This window comes from Aquarana catesbeiana, linkage group LG06 (assembly GCF_042186555.1).
Source record: "Aquarana catesbeiana isolate 2022-GZ linkage group LG06, ASM4218655v1, whole genome shotgun sequence".
NCBI classification, from domain to species: Eukaryota; Metazoa; Chordata; class Amphibia; order Anura; family Ranidae; genus Aquarana; species Aquarana catesbeiana.
In genome coordinates, this window is record NC_133329.1 from 281,749,216 (window position 1) to 281,769,958 (window position 20,743).

At 43.0% G+C, this 20,743-nt stretch overlaps 1 protein-coding gene across 1 annotated transcript; it reads right to left on the reverse strand.

Annotated features, from left to right (window-relative positions):
• Positions 1-2,867: 2,867 nt before the first annotated feature.
• LOC141147753 (gamma-crystallin M2-like) lies at positions 2,868-8,112 on the reverse strand. The gene is made up of 3 exons (XM_073634936.1): positions 7,911-8,112; positions 4,870-5,118; positions 2,868-3,143 (listed from the first exon to the last, which is right to left on the reverse strand). The coding sequence occupies exons 2-3, from the start codon at positions 5,116-5,118 to the stop codon at positions 2,868-2,870; spliced, it is 525 nt and encodes a 174-aa protein (XP_073491037.1). The 5' UTR covers positions 7,911-8,112.
• Positions 8,113-20,743: the final 12,631 nt, after the last annotated feature.

Sequence of the window (20,743 nt, forward strand, 5' to 3'; positions counted from 1 at the left end):
ATACCAAAAATACCGAAAAAAATGGCGTGGATGTCCCCCAAAATCCATACCAGGCCCTTCAGGCCCTTAAGGGGAACCCTGCACCAAATTTTCTTAAAATGGCGTGAGGGTCCCCCAGGCCCCCAGGCACTATATACTCTGAACAGCAGTATATATACTATACGGCCTGCCCTATATGCAGAAAAACTGGGCCTTAGGTGTTGGTGGTACTAGAACACTGTAACCCCTCACAGTTACTCTTGTTGGAGGCAGGAACGGGCCCTGCTGTGAAATATTATATCAAAAATTGAAATTACATGGCCCTGTTCAACAAGGGCAGAAAAAATGGGCTTTTGGTTTTGGTGGCGCCAGCACACTGTAACCCCCCACAGTTACTCTTGTTGGGTGCAGGAATGGGCCCTACCTAACTATTATTTAAAAAATAGTAATTACATGCCCCTGTTAAATAGGGGCAGAAAAATTGGGCCTTTGGGTTTGGTGGCGCCAGAACACTGTAAGCCCTTACAGATACTCTTTTTGGGCACAGGAATGGGCCCTGCGTTGAAATATTATATCAAAAATTGTAATTACATGCCCCTGCTTAACAAGGACAGAAAAATTGGGCCTTGGGTGGTGGTGGTGGTGCCACAACACTGTAATCCTCACAGATACACTTGTTGGGTGCAGGAACGGGCCCTGCTGTGAAATATTAGATAAAAAATTATAATTACATTCCCCTATTAAACAGAGGCAGAAAAATTGGGCCTTGGGTGATAGTGCCCTAAACCAAAAATATTGTTGGAAGCTAGCATCATCAAGATTGAGGAGGAATAGGATAGTCAGCATAGGCAGTCTTCAAGGAATCCCAGATCCATAGTAAATTCAATCAGTTACATCAGCATCAGGTTCTTGATAGCTGCTGATCCTAGACCGATTCATTTTTATGAATGCCTATCAACGGAGTCTGTGAACAGGCGCACTATTTGATCTGTTACAAACCCTCCATGGTACAAATACACCATATTACTAAAAGTATTGGGACGCCTGCTTTTATATGCACATGAACTTTAATGGCATCCCAGTATTAGTCCGTAGGGTTCATTATTGAGTTGGCCCACCCTTTGCAGCTATAACAGCTTTCACTCTTCTGGGAAGGCTGTCCAGAGTGTCTATGGAATGTTTGACCATTCTTCCAGAAGCTCATTTGTGAGGTCCGGCACTGATGTTGGATGAGAAGGCTGGGTAACAGGCACCAATTCATCCCAAAGGTGTTCTATTGGGTTGAGGTCAGGACTGTGTGCAGGCCAGTCAAGTTCCTCCACCCCAAACTCGCTCATCCATGTCTTTATGGACCTTGCTTTGTGCACTGGTCCCAATAATTTGGTGGAGGGGGGTTTATGGTGTGGGGTTGCTTTTCAGGGATTGGGCTTGGCCCCTTAGTTCCAGTGAAGGGAACTCTTAAGTCATCAGCATACCAAGACATTTTGGATAATTTCATGCTCCCAACTATGTGGGAATAGTTTGGGGATAGCCCCTTCCTGTTCCAACATGACTGTGCACCAGTGCACAAAGCAAGGTCCATAAAGACATGGATGAGCAAGTTTGGGATGGAGGAACTTGACTGGCCTGCACAGAGTCATGACCTCAACCCAATAGAACACCTAATACATCCCTACCAAATGTGAAACATAGTCCCACTTTCATTGCACCCTCTCCAACATAATGGTGACTTTCCTACTTTATATTTATGTGCCCTAACCAGTGTGATATACCATCTTGCTAAACACTTAAAATGTATCTCTACAGTGTGTGTTTCTAAATTACATTTGCACATGTTCATATCATGATAATGCAAATGTTTACTTTTTTATCAATAATCACACTGTAATTCAGTCCGGGGTTAAGCATTAGCAATAGAGGCAGGAAAAAAAAGTGATAGGTTTTTGTTACACATTTTATTTTTTATTTTCTGCCTTGCCAACAACTAACAATTGTGGATTCCTGGCTCCCAAACATGATGGACAATACATCTTCATGCAACAATTGTTTCACACAAAGATTTAGATCTTATGCCATCTCATGTCTATTATAAGGCTGTGAATAGAACTAATGAAAAATGATTTACCAGTGTGAATTCTTATTATTAGGTTGCCAGAGCTAAATAAATCAAAGTTAACAGTTATAAACAAAGGGAGTGTAGTTTAAATCTACATGTTGACTTTAAATGAGTAATCAATATCAGTTGTGCTCAGTTTTAGTCCTTAAAGGATAATTGTACATTTATATAATCACCCCACTCCGCTTCTCCAAACCCTATAAAGTTACTTGACCTCACTCCTCTGCTGAGATTTTTGCTGTGTGGTTCATATGACAACAATCTTGTATCCTTTACCTTTTTTTTCCTGGCTGAGCTCTGCTTCTTTGATGCATGTGCTCCTTAATCTCTATTCATTACTAAGGAAAAGTTATCTATCTTTCATCTCAGGTGTGGAAAACAACTCCATGGCATTAAGAATGTGGTATGTATATACGGGAGAAGCTGAAACCGGTTTGGATATTTTAAGTGAAAATGCTGTGGAACACCCAATGGGCCATACAGCATATATAGGGACAGGAAAACATCATATTTGGGTTGGTGGGTTGCTGGGTAGGGGACAATGGATATAAAAAGGAAAGATTACAAAAAGTACAGTTAACCTTTAACAGTACTGCTACATAACACACAAATGGTAATTAGAGACCTTTATGGACCTTTGGACTTTTTGTAAGGATTTGATTTGAATGCCATCTCTCTATTTTTTTTGTAATTTTGAATTGCATTTTATATTATACAGTTATAATCCAAGGAAAAGATCAGAAATGTTTTAATACCTTTTTATTTTATTAATTTAAAGAAAATCAGTAATTTGCTTGAAGGAGCCAACCCTGGCATTCTGAGCACCCCAGTCAGTAAATCTTCTGTACTCTCCTGGTCTTAGGTAGTACTGGCACCCCTTGTAGTTGGAAAGCTCATAGAAAACCCAATAGCCATCAAAGACATTGCAGGACTGGATGTCATGATGATTAAAACGATTAGACACGGAAGAGCAGTCATCCGTGGCCTCCAACATTTTACCTCCAAAATTATTTCTGTCATAGAGCCTCAGCCTGTAAGATCCTTTGTACTGTAACAGTAGAAAACAGAATAAGAACACTTTAGCTAAAAATAAATACATTTTTACATCTGCAACATAAATAAAAACATATGGGCTTATTTATTAGGGCTATAGCAATGAAGAAAATCATTTTTTAAATGATTAGCAAAAAAAAATCAAATTGATTAGTTTGGTACATTTCATATCTTGATATCTTTCTGCAATGCCTTACAGCTTAACCTTGTAATTGTATGTAACTGCTTACATCTATGTCCTAAGGAACTAAACCCATCGATTTACCAGTTTCAAAAAACATTACGTTACATTACGTTACATTAGTTGTGCTTTCAACCAAACTGTCAAACCTTCAAATGTCTGGTGTCATAACTGATCACTCGTGCAACATCATGGCAGTTGGAGATCAAACAGCGGCCAAAATGGCAGCTTCCTTGGCTGAAAATGATTAGAGGGTTTAGTTTTGCTGTAACACTTAGGGGTGTATTTATAAAAAGTTTGCAAAGCTGCTCATTCATTGAAACTGCATGTAAATTCATTCTGTGAAAACGGGGCAAAATTGAATGTTCTTCTTTAAATATCTCCTTCAAACCTAATGTGTGAACAGGGAAAATACCGCATTGTGGTCACTAGATTGCACTGAGTATCATAGGAAATAAGCATGCTTATCAGCTCTATCGAGTGGCAACCATCAGTGTTGCATCTCATTATATATGAATCTGTGAAGGGGCAGGGTGAAAAGGATTAGCTATGGACACAGGACTTAAGGATTTAACTACATCAAATCAATAATCAATAATGTACAGCAATGTATTCTCTACAATGCAACCAATGCAACCATCAGTCCCTCCCCTCACGCCAGGGTACTAGGTGTAATCCTAGACTCCGACTTGTCATTTCAGCCTCAAATCCAATCATTGTCAAAAGTTTGTAGAATTCACCTCCGTAACATCTCTAAAATTCGCCCTTTTTTAACAAATGAAACCACCAAGCTCCTCATTCACTCCCTTGTTATCTCTCGCCTTGACTATTGCAACTCCCTTCTCATTGGCCTACCGCTCCATAGGCTATCCCCTCTTCAGTCTATCATGAATGCTGCTGCCAGACTTATCCACCTTACCAACCGCTCAGTGTCTGCCAACCCTCTACTTCAATCCCTACACTGGCTCCCAATCACCCAGCGAATTAAATTCAAAATTCTAACCACAACATACAAAGCCATTCACAACTCTGCCCCAAGCTACATCACTAATCTTGTCTCCAAATATCACCCAAATCGTCCTCTCCGCTCTTCTCAAGACCTCCTGCTTTCAAGCTCTCTCATCTCCTCCTCCCATGCTCGTCTCCAGGATTTCTCCAAAGCCTCTCCCATCCTCTGGAACTCACTACCTCCATCTATCCGGCTATCCCCTACTCTTGCTACCTTCAGGCAATCCCTGAAAACTCATCTCTTCAGGAAAGCCTATCACGTCTCCAACTAATCTCCTACCACTTCCACCAGCTCATTCCCCACAGTTACAACCTTTTGTACCACCTGCCCCACCCTATTAGATTGTAAGCTCTTCTGAGCAGGGCCCTCTTAATCCTATTGTATTGTATTGTATTATATTATAACTGTATTGTCTCCCTTTTATATTGTAAAGCGCTGCGTAAACTGTTGGCGCTATATAAATCCTGAATAATAATAATAATAATAATACAATATACTAACTAAACTCCTATAAGGAAAGAGGATACTTACTTCTGGAATTGCAAAGCAGGATTTAATAGAATCACTGAAGCCCATCCAATGTGAGAAATTTGGATACTCTCCCCGCTTTATATAGTACTGGTAGCCCCTGTAATTGGTCCGCTCATAAATCATCCAACTTCCTTGTACAACTCGAATAGAGTTGCATCGACTCAAATAAGAACTGAAATTAGAACAGTCACTAGTACACTCATAATATTGGCCTAGGAAGTTGTTGTCTTCGTAGAAGAATATCTGCATCTGTAATAGATAAAAAAAAAAATCAATGTTATCATGATGAACATATGTGCAATGTAAGTAAAAAATTAGGTGGTACTAATACATCTGTGATTCAAACACAGCTAAATATTAACATTACTGTGTTTTGCTTTTACATATATGTAAACCCTACAATGAACGTCTCTTATTTGTTCCCTTTTGGTCTGTTAAATGTACATTTGAAAGTGCTTTATTATATCTGTTTGATAGGTAAAAACAATACCCACTGATCCTGCCAAAAATGTAGTAAGCTTATAAATTTCTGTGATCTCTGTCCTGAACTGAAACTCCAAGCAGTGTTTTCAGTCTGCCTAGTTTTTTTTTTGTGAACTACAAAACACATGTGTTAGTGAGATAAGGAGAAGGGTGTTTAATAATCCAAATCAGGAATGCACAGCCTAGAGTGACACTGACAAAGTGGCTCCCAAACAGTTATCATAAAGTATGTGAAAAGTATACCCTAGGACTGGGCTCAAAATGTCAAGTTCAGAGCTACTCGCCACCAGTTGCCCCACCTTACCCCTACCCGCCCCTAAGTCTGCCCCTAAACGTGCGCTCATAAATTATCTCATGAAATGACACTGTTAAATGTTTTATGCAGAATTAATTTACAAAAATAAATATTAACAACAACATTAACAATATTAACATAAAGCATATCAGTGCCCATCAGTGCAGCCTTATCAGTGCCCATCAGTGCAGCCTCATTAGTGCCCATCAGTGCAGCCCCATCAGTGCCCATCAGTGCAGCATATCAGTACCCATCGGTGCAGCATCATGGGTGCCGCATATCAGTGCTCATCAGTGCAACCTCATCAATGCCCATCAGTGCAGTGTTATCAGTGCCCATTAGTGCAGTCTATCAGTGCCCATCAATGCAGCCTCATCAGTGCCCATAAGTGCAGCCTCATTAGTCCTTATCAGTGCTTATAAATGCAGCCTATCAGTGCCCATCCGTGCAGCCTACTCAGTGCCCATCAATGCAGCTTATCACTGCATGGGTATTATAGGGAGGAATTGGGAGGAGAGCTGGCAGGATAGCACAGAGAGATGATCTCCCACTGGGACACAGCTTGGATCTGAAATGCTGACCGCTATCAAACAAAGTTGGTCCAGGATTCAGGACTTTGTTTGGCAGCCACCGGCATTTCATATCCAAGCTGTGTCACAGCGCGAGATCCTCACTCCGTGTGATCCACACCGCTTCTACCAGAAGCGATCAGCCAGGAAACTTTTGTCAAGTCCACCCCTGCTCCACATTCACCCTCAGCCTTTTTCCACTCACCAAATGAGAGCAGGCGAGTGGAAATTTTGACTGCTGCCCTAGGACAGTAAATATGTTACTGGCAAGATCACCAAGTGAAAATAAAGGTTAAAAAGTCTGAAATAAATAAAACTAATGCAGGCAGCACTGGTATTACATTTTTGTTCTTGGGTTTAAATACACCTTAAGTCAAAATCTTCACAGGTTCTGACACCTCTATGTTGTAACATGGAGGGGGTCGTGCAGTGCAATTCTTTTGTGTTATTAAGACTGAGAGCGGAATTTCTAGATATTGGTAGAATTAGCATTTAGGAACCTAAGAAGTTAATGACCTAAATATCTAAACTAATGGACATCGATCTACTAAGCTACCATAGTTAGCATTAGAAGGATGAATATTCTGCACAGTAGCTGCCTGTATCACCAGAATGGAAGTGTCCACATGAGACTGAACCCTTTCCATGGTGGCTGAAAACCTTTACTTGCTTACAGATAATGTTCTGAAATTTGAACTGACTCTCTATCATGCAATTTTTCATACATCTAAGCTAATTTTGATCACGTAATAAGCTATAAGCTATGAAAGAAGGCCAACATCCTTGCTATATATCTCCAAATAATAACTGTTGCTGGTGGTAGGTTGCACTGATCCATCTAACTGTTTCTTCACCTGAAAGCTGGTTGATAGCAGTTAAATTGCTGGAAATCTGCCCTTTGTGTGAGAGGAATAACATCTGGGTAGTAAATGGTAATGTGTAATCCTTTGCTGGACTAGACAGGAGAATTATGAAGAACAGTGTAATTTATCATAGATCACAAAGTAGGAAAAAGACTCTTATATTTTAATTCAGAACTCTTTTTTATTGTGGCACTCTATTGTTATTCAATTAACTTCTCTGACATGAATATACTTATAATCCATAGATAACTGTATTATAGTTGTTATTCTCTCTCTAATACATGCACTTTTAGGACCAATGATTACACTCTGTCAAATCATTATTCATTTTAAGACTTTGGAGTAGATTTAGTTGTTCACTTTACAAGGGAAGTTGCACTTTGCAAGAGAAATCTTCCCAGAGTTTAATGTGTTGAAATTTCACTTTGAAAAGAATACCCAATCGCGCACAAGGAAAAGAAAAAAAAGCAACTTTTTATTGCTTGCACATGATTTAATTATCGGCAGAGCTTCACCTAGTCTTTCCATTCTACAACTTTATCAGAAAAAACATTTCAAAGTACGCAATTGTCCTGGAGTCCTAACATAGAACTTCTGAGTTAAAATAATTTGCATTAACACCATCACTTTTGATATTATTCATGACTAGATACATAGTTAAATATATCCATATAATACATATACATATGCATAGCATATTATTTACAGAGCTTGACATATGCGTGGCCCTAAATTACAGTTTTCCTAGAATCCAGACTTATAAAATGCCTAAATTATGTTTGATTAGAATATTTTACTCCACAATAAAGCAAAATATATACATCCCGTTACCTTGCTTGACTTGAATTTCCTTGAACCTGGGTCAGTGAGCTGTCACCATTGAAGAACATCTAAGAGCAGTGAGTTCTCTTTATATACATTGCACAGACTATACAACTGAGACCAGTTAACAGAGTGACAGGAGCTGATAGTTCTGCTTTGTGCTTGGCAATGTATGCACATCTACAATATTCTTTTGACAACAATACTACTGACATTGAATGAGCCGTTTTAGTAGCTTCTGATAGCTATTTACATACATTTTCTATGCAGTTATATGATACAAATCATATATAAAAAAAAAAAAAAAAACAGACAATAGGAACAAGTAGAAATAGCTGGCAGTGACCACATACTATAGCTTGGGTTTTCCATGCATGATTTTAAAGGTCGTATGCCATTGTTTGTGTTACACAATGAGCTGGTCGTGTGATCTCCATTAGCCTACAAACTTGTACATGTTCCACCTCCAGCGATCTCTTAACCTGGTTGTTTTTTTGTCCGGTCAGAGAAGTACCAGGTAAGCAACTGCTGTTTTATATGCAGAATTGCATTTAGGATACTCTACATGTAATTATACAACCATATGAAGAGAAATGGCTAAGATATCTGTTGTGGTATTTTTTTGCACAATGAATTGTCATAAGTGGAAGATAAGGATGTTTATGACAGCTCACCGGTAGATATGCTTCATGTAATGCTTGAGAACAGTGATCAGTTTGAAAGAGAGCAGGAACAGTTCAAAGTTCTGCTAAGTTTAAGTAATTGTAAAATCAAAAGCATTTTTTTAAAATAACAAGCATGATACATTTATCTTCTCTGCGCCATGGAATGGCACAGAGCAGCCCTGATTCTCCCCTTCTCTGGTCCCCTGCTGCTCTTCTCTTCTTAGTGTGGCACCACTGGAAGCCACTTCCGAGCCACGTTGCCTGCGTCCATAGACACAGACTGCGTGGCTCGACCCCGCCATCTGTTCCCTCATCACAGGATTTGGCTGACAGCAGCAGGAGTCAATGGCACCCACTGCTTCAGCAGAGCCTGTGAGAGCCGGTGTCTTGCCGAAAAAGTTCCCCCGGCGGATAAGGACCCCCCTGTACTGCGCAGGTGCAGCGCTTGTGCAGTACGAAGCACTACCAAGCCGAAAATAGCCGAACATACACAGCTGAGTGTCAGCTGTACACCGCGCCTGCGCACATTTAACACCACATTCTACCACACGCTTCCGATGCTACCAGACAACGCCGCATGCTACAGATGCTCATGCTACTCTGCAAGGGGTGGATAATAAACACATTATCACAGTAATACACCCGCCCCTGGAGAGTAGCACGAGCATTGGGAGCGTGCGGCAGCGTCGGTCACAATGTCCTGCTCATTGCACAGGCGCTGTCTACAGCTGACTCACAGATGTTCAGCTTCGGATATCTTCGGCGGCTCCCTTGTTGTTCGTACTGCGCAAACGCTGCGCCTGCGCAGTACAGGGGGGTCATTGTCCGTCGAGGGGAACTTTCTCGTCAGAATACCGGGAGAGCCAGAAGAGCACAGCACTGGATCAAGTAAGGGCTCATGTAAGTATAAGGAGGGATGATGGGGCAATACTGTTACCTAAACTTTTTTTTACGTTAACCACTTGCCTACTGGGCACTTTACCCCTTTCCTGCCCAGGCCAATTTTCAGCTTTCGGAGCTTTAACACGTTGAATGGCAATGGCGCAGTTATGCAACACTGTGCCCAAACACATTTTTTATCATTTATTTCATACAAATAGAACTTTCTTTTGGCAGTATTTGATCAGCATTGGGTTTTTAAATTGTTTGCAAAACAAACAAAAAAAGACCGAAAATTTTAAAAAATACATGTTTTTTTCATAGTTTGGTATAAAATTCTGCAAACAGGTAATTTTTCTTCTTCAATGATGTGCGCTGATGAGGCTGCACTGATAGGCACTTATAGGCTGCACTGATATGCACTGATAGGCTGCACTGATGGGCATTGATGAGGCAGCACTGATAGGCACTTATAGGCTGCACTGATGGGCACTGATAGGCTGCACCGATGGGCACTGATGAGGCGGCACTGATGGGCACTGATAGGTGGCACCAGGGGCGGACTGACAACTCATGGGGCCCCAGGGCAATAGGAGATCTTGGGGCCCCCTGTGTCCCTGCCCACACTCAAGCCACACCCACACAAATCCCCAACTACATATTGCACTGCTCACAAACGCTTTAAAGCAGCAATAGAAGAAAAGCAGTGTGTCACATTCTAGCAGCAGCGAAACTGGAATTCACACACATGGTTCGTCCCCATAAGTCAGCATAATCTAGCAATGACAGCAAGCAGAAACATAACTATAGGGGTTGCAATAATGACCCGGCCTAATGCTCCCCTGTCACATATTTTTATACTAGACAGAAGGAGCAGTAGGGTGTGGCATAGAGGGGAACCGATGCTCTCCATTTTTCTCCTGTAGCCACTGAAAGCCAGCTACTCCCTCCCGCTGGCATTCAGCAGCTGCAGGAGGAAAATGTAGGGCATTGGTTCCTTTATATGCCACCCCCTCCTATCCAGGTCCTGTGTACTCCCCTGCTCCTCCCCCTTTCTTCACACAGCACTGCCAGGCCCCCCCTCCCAATGGCTGCTGTGAGGGATGCTTTCTGTTCAAAGTGGGGAAAGGGTATGGTAAATAAGTAATTTATGGTCCCCTTCCTTTTTTAAATTGACACAAATTGATGGGGTGGGCAACTACATGGCAAATGAGGTTTAATGTAGAAAAATGTAAAATAATGCATTTGGGTAGCAAAAATACGAATGCAATCTATACACTGGGGGGAGAACCTCTGGGGGAATCTAGGATAGAAAAGGACCTGGGGGTCCTAGTAGATGATAAGCTCAGCAATGGCGTGTAATGCCAAGCTGCTGCTAACAAAGCAAACAAGATATTGGCATTCATTAAAAAAGGGATTAACTCCAGAGATAAAGCGATAATTCTCCCACTCTACAAGACTCTGGTCTGGACTCCAGTTCTGGGCACCACTCCACAGGAAGGATGTACTGGAAATGGAGCGAGTACAAAGAAAGGCAACAAAGCTAATAAAGGGTCTGGAGGACATTAGTTATGAAAAAAGGTTGCAAGCACTGAACTTATTCTCTCTGGAGAAGAGATGCTTGAGAGGGGATATGATTTCAATTTACAAATACCGTACTGGTGACCGCACAATAGGGATAAAACTTTTTTGCGGAAGGGAGATTAACAAGACTCGTGGCCACTCATTAAAATTAGAAGAAAAGATGTTTAACCATAAACTACGTAGAGGGTTCTTTACTGTAAGAGCGGCAAGGGTGTGGAATTCCCTTCCACAGGCAGTGGTCTCAGCGGGGAGCATCGATAGCTTCAAAAAACTATTAGATCAGTACCTGGATGACCGCAACATACAGGGATATACAATTTAATACTGACATATAATCACACGCATAGGTTGGACTTGATGGACTTGTGTCATTTTTCAACCTCACCTACTATGTAACTATGTAACTATGACACAGTGAGTTGGTGCCGATCGCTTCTGTGTCCATTCATGTTCTGTGTACCGATCGCTTCTGTGTCCATTCATGTCTGAAGCATAGAAAACTATTTACTATGCTTCAGTGTGTGAATGAAGGGGATGCTCCGAACAGCTATTCCTGTGCATTCATTCAGAGCAGCTTAGGCTACAGAGCTGGGGATTGAAGACCTCAATCTCCTTTCTCTGGCTCAAAGGTGAAACAGCAGAGGCCTGCTTAGACCCCTGATATACCACCAAAGCCTCCCAATGGGGCTCCTAAAAAAAAATGTAAAAAGTGATAAAAAATAAAATTGTAAAAAAAATAATAATAATAAATATTTTTTGGAAACAATAACAAAAAAAAACAACAACTACTAACCCTATCCACTGCCCAGCTGACACAGTCCACTACTCTACTGACACAGTCCACTGTCCTACTGACACCGTCCACTGCCCTACTGACACTGTCCACTGTCCTACTGACACTGTCCACTGCCCTACTGACACTGGTCACTGTCCTGCTGACACAGGTCACTGCTCTACTGACACCAGTCACTGCTCTACTGACACCGTCCACTGCTCTACTGACACTGTCCACTGCCCTACTGACACCAGTCACTGCCCTACTGACACATCCACTGTCCTACTGACACTGTCCACTGCCCTACTGACACCATCCACTGCTCTACTGACGGCGTCCACTGCCCTACTGACACCATCGGCTGTCCTACTGACACTGTTCACTGCCCTACTGACACTATCCACTGTCCTACTGACACAGCACTGGTGGGCACTGATGAGGAGGCACTGATGAGGCTGTACTGATAGGCAGCACTGATTGGCATTGATAGGCAGGACTGAAGGGCACTGATAGGCAGCACTAATAAGCCACACTAATGGACACTGTTAGGTGGCACTAATGGGCACTGATAGGTGGCACTGATGGGCTCTGATAGGCATTGATAGGCGGCACTGATAGGTACTGATAGGCAGCACTGATAGGTGACACTGACGAGGAGGCACTGATGGGCACTGATTGACAGCATGGATGAGCACTGATTGGCAGCACTGGTTGGCACTGATTGGCAGCAATGGTGGGTATGGATTGGCAGCACTGGTGGGCACTCTTGGGACTGCACTGATAATCAGGACACTGATAATAAGTGCCCTGATTATCAGTGTTGATGTCCCTTTAACACAAGTCAGTTATCGGCTTTCTTCTTCTCTCCTCACGCCGACAGCATGAGAAAAGAAGAAGAAAGCTGTGTCATTGGAAACAGCTGATCACATGGTAAAGGGCCTCTATGATTCGCCCTTTACCCCGATCTGTGATCAGTCCTTCAGGAAGCTAAAGTTTGCAAAGTAAGCCCGCACTGTAGCTGTCATTCGGCTATAGCGTGGGCGGCAACAGGTTAATGCAGGGAATACATTGAGGTAAAAAATGTTCAGACTTTATAACCACTTTAAAATCTGTATTTGTCCCTGTTGAGGATATTTTTCTTTCATGGTTTAAATGTTGTTCTCATTTGCTATTTTGTTTGACACCCTCACATAGACAGCAATACAATGTTTCTGGAATCTACTAGAACATTTTTGGCATAGTTAAATATTTGTCCTCACTGGGGATATTTCCTTTCACTTCAAATTCCGAATTAAACTTTTAAATAGATGTGGACTTTTTTATTTACACACTGTTCTGTCTGAGATCTGTAAACTATACAAGAAATTAGGAGCAATTTCCCAAACTACAACACACAAAGCAATAGAGAACTAACAGAGGTTCTGATTATTCCTCATTCTAATCCAAACTAAAATATACATTACTAAAAGTGGTTCTAAAGCTTTTTTTTTTTTTTATACTAAAATAACAAACATGTTATACTTACCTGCTCTGTGCAATAATTTTGCACAGAGCAGCCCTGATCCTCTTGTTCTGGGGTCCCCCCACCGGTGCTCCAGGTCCCTCCTATTCATCGGGTGCCCCCATGGAAAGCCGCTTTCCATGGGGCACCCGTGCATGCTCGCTCTCGAGCCCCGCTGCTGTGTCCATTGATACAGACAGCGAGACTGGACCCCATCCCCTGCTCCCGCTTTAGAACTACCTAAACATGGGTTTTTATTTTTTTATGCTATTTGTTAACTTTTTTGTGCATTAATATGCAGTGCATATGTATATATATATACAGTGGGGACGGAAAGTATTCAGACCACTTTAAATTTTTCACTCTTTGTTATATTGCAGCCAGTTTCTAAAATCATTTAAGTTCATTTTTTCCCTCATTAATGTACACACAGCACCCCATATTGACAGAAAAACACAGAATTATTGACATTTTTGCAGATTTATTAAAAAAGAAAAATGGAAATATCACATGGTCCTAAGTATTCAGACCCTTTGCTCAGTACTTAGTAGAAGCACCCTTTTGATCTAATACAGCCATGAGTCTTTTTGGGAAAGATGCAATGTTTTTCACACCTGGATTTGGGGATCCTCTGCCATTCCTCCTTGCAGATCCTCTCCAGTTCTATCAGGTTGGATGGTAAACGTTGGTGAACAGCCATTTTTAGGTCTCTCCAGAGATGCTCAATTGGGTTTAAGTCAGGGCTCTGGCTGGGCCATTCAAGAACAGTCACGGAGTTGTTGTGAAGCCACTCCTTTATTATTTTAGCTGTGTGCTTAGGGCCATTGTCTTATTGGAAGGTAAACCTTCGGCCCAGTCTGAGGTCCTGAGCACTCTGGAGAAGGTTTTCATCCAGGATATCCCTGTACTTCATCTTTCCCTCGATTGCAACCAGTCGTCCTGTCCCTGCAGCTGAAAAACACCCCCACAACATGATGCTGCCACCGCCATGCTTTACTGTTGGGACTGTATTGGACAGGTGATGAGCACTGCCTGGTTTTCTCCACACATACCGCTTAGGATTAAGGCCAAAAACTTCTATCTTGGTCTCATCAGACCAGACAATCTTATTTCTCACCATCTTGGAGTCCTTCAGGTGTTTTTTTAGCAAACTCCATGCGGGCTTTCATGTGTCTTGCATTGAGGAGAGGCTTTCGTCGGGCCACTCTGCCATAAAGCCTCGACTGGTGGAGGGCTGCAGTGATGGTTGACTTTCTACAACTTTCTCCCATCTCCCGACTGCATCTCTGGAGCTCAGCCACAGTGATCTTTGGGTTCTTCTTTACCTCTCTCACCAAGGCTCTTCTCCCCCAATAGCTCAGTTTGGCCGGACGGCCAGCTCTAGGAAGGGTTCTGGTCGTCCCAAATGTCTTCCATTTAAGGATTATGGAGGCCACTGTGCTCTTAGGAACCTTAAGTGCGGCAGAATTTTTTTGTAACCTTGGCCAGAACTGTGCCTTACCACAATTCTGTCTCTGAGCTCTTCAGACAGTTCCTTTGACCTCATGATTCTCATTTGCTCTGACATGCACTGTGAACTGTAAGGTCTTATATAGACAGGTGTGTGGCTTTCCTAATCAAGTCCAATCAGTATATTCAAACACAGCTGAACTCAAATGAAGGTGTAGAACCATCTCAAGGATGATGAGAAGAAATGGACAGCACCTGAGTTAAATATATGAGTGTCAAAGCAAAGGGTCTGAATACTTAGGACCATGTGATATTTCAGTTTTTCTTTTTTAATAAATCTGCAAAAATGTAAACAATTCTGTGTTTTTCTGTCAATATGGGGTGCTGTGTGTACATTAATGAGGAAAAAAATGAACTTAAATGATTTTAGCAAATGGCTGCAATATAACAAAGAGTGAAAAATTTAAAGGGGTCTGAATACTTTCCGTCCCCACTGTATATATTACTAGTCATGGCCCTAAGATCGAGACAGATGTGGATCACATAAACACGCGACAAGACTTACAACATAAATAGACCTGAGGTATGGCTTTTGGTTGTCTGGTAGGTAAGCCAAGAAAAGGGGCCAAAGATAAGCAGGTAGGGGATATATCTTTATTGGTTCTAAGCTCATTGAGGGTTTGGAATATATCTGGCTAGGCAGGCAGACTTCCATCTATATGGAATACATGGTCTGGTACTCCGCGCTGAGATGTGGCTGAGGCTGCACCAATCCGGAAGGAATGTCCAGAATACCGCCCGGGGTCTAAGCCTAAGTTGAGCAGTAGGACCCTAACATGTTTGAGGGGGTTGACCAGAAGAGGCAGTAACGTGCTGGAGACTGGCTGGCTGGGTAGGTGAGAAAGCAGATGGTCAAGGATGGTTACTGGGCACCGGGCATTGCTGGTCCTGAAGAAGTTGATATCTACTCCGGGTCCGGTTTGTGGCATTCTGGAGACCGGAAGGTGAAGGACATAATGGTTTGGGAAGCGAGTCAGCAGGTGTCTGTACAGTACCTGACTACTGGTACTATCCAGAGGTGAACTCGCTAGGTCATAGGAAGCCGTAGAAAGCCAGGTAGATGGCCGCCTGGATGACCAGACCGGGCAAGAGCCCAAAGGGAAATGTGTGAGGATTTCGGACATGCCCCTGAAGATAGCGCTTGTGATGGGTAAGCGTTTGCCATTGGTAGCGGGCTGCGGCTTCTGAATTCCAGGCAGCAGTGTTTTCACTGTATGGGCTGTGAACACAGATGGCTGTCTGGGATTCTGTAAGGACAGGAAATGCTGAATACCGGCTAGGTACAGCCTGATAGTGTTATGAGCGAGAGCCAGCTGTGTATGGCAATAAAATATGAAGGCTAGGACGTGAGTGACATCGTCTGCTGTGGTTCCGGGACAAGCGGCTAGGAACCTGCAGTAGGTTTCCAGGCCATGCGGTAAGCATTAAGTGTGTTGCTAGACAGCGAGTGGTTGATGAGCCGGGTTGCATTAGCAAGATGTGGCTTCAATCCATTGTTAGTTGGGACCAATTTGGGATAGGAGTCGATGATAAGTCCGGATACCTGCTGGAAGAATGAGACAAAATTGAAGCGAGATCTGCTGCGGCATTGCACTTGCCAGGGATATGCTCACAGTAAATATTAAATTGGTGATGTAATGATTATTGCTCCAGCCTGCTCAGGAAGGATATGACGGGGAGTATTAATGATGTCAGCCATAGGCTGGTTGTCTGTGGTGAAGAGTACTGTCTGACCTGTCCGCATGTGGCCCCAGACTTGGGCTGCTGCCACGATGTGGTACAGTTCGAACAAAGACAAGGATCGAGTGAAACTAGGAATCAAATCAGCAGATTTCTGGAGGCCAGGGACCGGCGAAACAGTGGTCGCCAAAAATAGCAGCAAAGCCTGTGGAGGTTGCAGCGTCTGTGACTACTTGTGGAGACTGGACTGATACTGAGGGAATAAACATGGATATGCCATTCCAGTTAGTGAGGAACTTGTCCCACATATTTAAGTCTGCTATGGCTGCTGGGTCTAGTCTGAGGACTTGGTCGGGGTCCTGCACTCGGGCGAGAAAGACCAAGAGCTGTGAGATGAACGACCGCCCCTGTTGAATAATGTTCATCACAAAATTGAGCATGCTTACCAAGGACTGCAGCTGTGTTTTAGTACAGCCCTGTGACCCTGTAAAATCGCGAATGACTGACCTAACACGGGCTAGTTTGTCAGCAGGCAGGCTAGCCTGCATAGCCTGTGTGTCCAGGAGAATTCCCAAGAAGGTGGCTTTGTTTGGCTATAGGCACACTGAGATTGTTGAAGACCACTCTTAGCCTATCTAGATCTACCGGGGGGTATGTCTGGCCGTTCAATGAGCAGAAAGTCGTCTAGATAATGGATAACCTTGTGGCACTGGGCCTGTAAGACAAAGAAAATTCCATTGCTCAACTCACCAACCAGTCTGCTGACCAACCAAATTAGCCTGTCTAACCGTCTGTTAAAAGCAGGGGTTTAGTTAGCACACATTTGCAAAAACATGTGAAAACTGCAAGGCCTCGTCAAGGCACCCTGTATTACTTGCAGTCCTAACACTACAAAATTTATAAGTGTCTCCACAGTGGAAGCACATGCATGGAATGGATTGGTGTGAGACAGGTGAGCCTGGAGGCTGTTTGTATATATGGGGGTCAGGGACACACTGGACTCCTTTGCTGCCATTGTGCTCTCGCTGGGTGTCCAGTGTGCTCCTGTTCCTTTAAGTGGGGTAGGGCGGCCTCCAGGCTCACCTGTCTCACACCTATCCATTCCATGCATGTGCTTCCACTGTGGAGACACTTATAAATTTTGTAGTGTTAGGACTGCAAGTAATACAGGGTGCCTTGACGAGGCCTTGCAGCTTTCACATGCATTTGCAAATGTGTGCTAACTAAACCCCTGTGTTTAACAGATGGTTAGACAGGCTAATTTGGTTGGTCAGCAGACTGGTTGGTGAGTTGAGCAATGGAATTGTCTTTGTCTTACATGTATATGCCCTCCATATGCTCCTTACGGTGAAGGCTAGTTATGGGTGTGGGCGTTGGCCATTTTTTTGTTACTGTTTGTATATATGGGGGTTAGGGACACACTGGACGCCTTTGCTGCCATTGTGCTCTCGCTGGGTGTCCAGTGTGCTCCTGTTCCTTTAAGGGGGATAGGGCGGCCTCCAGGCTCACCTGTCTCACACCTATCCATTCCATGCATGTGCTTCCACTGTGGAGACACTTATACATTTTGTATTGTTAGGACTGCAAGTAATACAGGGTGCCTTGACGAGGCCTTGCAGCTTTCACATGCATTTGCAAATGTGTGCTAACAAAACCCCTGCTTTTAACAGATGGTTAGACAGGCTAATTTGGTTGGTCAGCAGACTGGTTGGTGAGTTGAGCAATGGAATTGTCTTTGTCTTACATGTATATGCCCTCCATATGCTCCTTACTGTGAAGGCCAGTTATGGGTGTGGGAGGTGGCCATTTTTTTGTTACTTGTGGCACTGGGCCTGGTGTGATAAGCTCCAAGTGAGGGACTGGATGAAAACGTCAAACAGCCATGGGGTGCTTTTAGAGCCAAAGGTCATCTTGGTGGCAAAATAGTAAGAATCTTCCTGCCGTGCCACCACCAGAGGGATGGTTCAAAAGGCAGGAGTTTGAAGGCATCTGCGATATCCGCTTTGGATAGCCAGGCATTGGTGCCTATCTTAATGATGGCCTGGATGGCCATGTCGACTGACGTATACTTGAGAGAAAATTCCTCAGAAGGGATCAGAAAGTTCAAACTAGGGATATATGAGAAATGAGGTGCAGACAAGTCATAAACTAAGCGGAGTTTATTTGTGAACTTGCCCTTGACAAGCTCAATAGGGCTAAATCTCCAAATATGGAAAGGTGACTGTGAGAAGGGGCCGATGATGAACCCTTTATCTAACTCTGTCTGTAAGAGGGTGTCTATGTCCTGAGCATCGATGGCCGCTGACTGTAGGTTCTTGCACTCATGAGTGGAGAGGGGTAAGGTGATGAAGCCGGTGTGGAATCCTGCCGTGAAGCCGTGTAGCAGGAATACTGCCAGTGAAGGGGTGGGGTGTGCGGAGAGGTAGAAGCTCAGCCACAGGACATCCACCTGGCTTAGTCAGGATTTGTTAAGCTGCTTAAGATGACAAGTGGACTTTGGGTGAGCCTTGTGGCATGAAGTACAGACGTGCAGTAGGCGGCACTGGCTGAAGGAGCACCCGCCTTGGTTGAAGTTGTTGCATATCGCCACACCGCCCATTGAAAAGACTGGTCATCCCAACTTGTCTACCTGTTGCTGTTGTGGTGGGCCTAACGGGCCCTGGTGGAAGCCGGAGGTGGAAGGGAAATTGACCGGGTGTCTTGTGGCTGCCTCAGAGAACCAATTTGCTGTGTGGGTGGAAGATTGGCACAGAGTGGTAAACAAAGGACATCCCTGAACATCCTGAAGACCAGGGCGAACTCAGTGGGTGACAGCTTACGACTGAGCCTGGGGTCTTTTGATTTGACAACTACTGAAAGGTTCCCCCAGGTGTAGGATTTGTTGTTAGCTAAGTCGTGGGCTGAGATGAGCAGGGATGCCAAATTGACATCTTTGCCCTCTAGTATATCCTTCCTGACGCTGGCTGGGACAAGATGAGTGGGAAGGATAGGTGTAGGGCCTGGTGTAACAATAGTAAGACGAGCCGGCAAGACTGTAATCCTTAAAGTGTCATTTATTGGTACATCAGAGTGACAATAAAACAATAAACTTACACGTTTCGTCAATAGCCTTAGTCGTAGCTAATTTGAAACAGATATGGCAAGATATATATATACTCACATACACATATACAAGCTCCACCTCTACATAATTGGCCAATCAGGTTAGTGTCACAGAAAATTAGCATATTTAATTGATACCACCAATCATTCAAGTGGTTGGGACTACACCTGTTTTCAGCAAGCAAGAGAAAGGGGAGAGGAAAGGAAGACAATATAAAAATTGTTAAGCCTAAAGAGAAGTGTGTAAAAATGCTACATGAGATGTTAGGACCTTATTATTCTAAAGGAAAAATGTATTCCTTAGAAGAAAATGAAAGTGTAGACTAATATTCAAGTAAAATAATTTGTAGTAACACAATGTAAAGTCAAGTTTTATGGCAGGATCAAAAAAAATAAAAATAAATTATATTTATGGCAGGAGCAAACATTTATGGCAGGATCAAAAAAAAATAGGAGGGGGGAAGATTCACAAATGATTGGTCAAAGATGTCAGGAGGAAAAAATAGAAGGCAGAAGACAAGCACAGAAGGAACCTACCAAGAGAAAAGGGTAAAAACTAAAGCAGGTGAACATTAAAACCAAAGATGGGATAGGATGATGTCATTTGAGAAATAGATCCACATCCCATCTGTGGTTCATGCCTGTGGGGGTGCGTGTCCCCAACAGGAAAATCCACTTAACTTCCTGTTTTAATAGTCTTCTGTGCTTGTCTCCTCCATTCTGTTTTTTTGAACTGCAGAGAAAAAGAAGAAATCCATGTTACCTTCATGTATAAATTTGAAGTGTTTTGATACATTGGACAACCTTCTCTCATTACTATATGCTGCTCCATTATAATGTTCGCTAATCCTCGTGCGAGGGGCCTTGTGGTGCATCCTACATATTGTAATTTACAAACATCACATTCTATCACGTAGACTACATATTGAGTACTGCAATTTATAAAGTCATTAATAGGGAATACCTTATTGTTATGGTATGAGGTGATAGACTTGTGATTCTTGTTATGTTTGTTACAATACCTACAAGTATCTAAACCATAATTATACGAGCCATTAACACTGAGCCACGTTTTGGGAATAGTGGTGGTTTGATGTAGACTGGGTGACAAAGAATTACCTAAAGTCGGGGCACGACGACAAAAAAA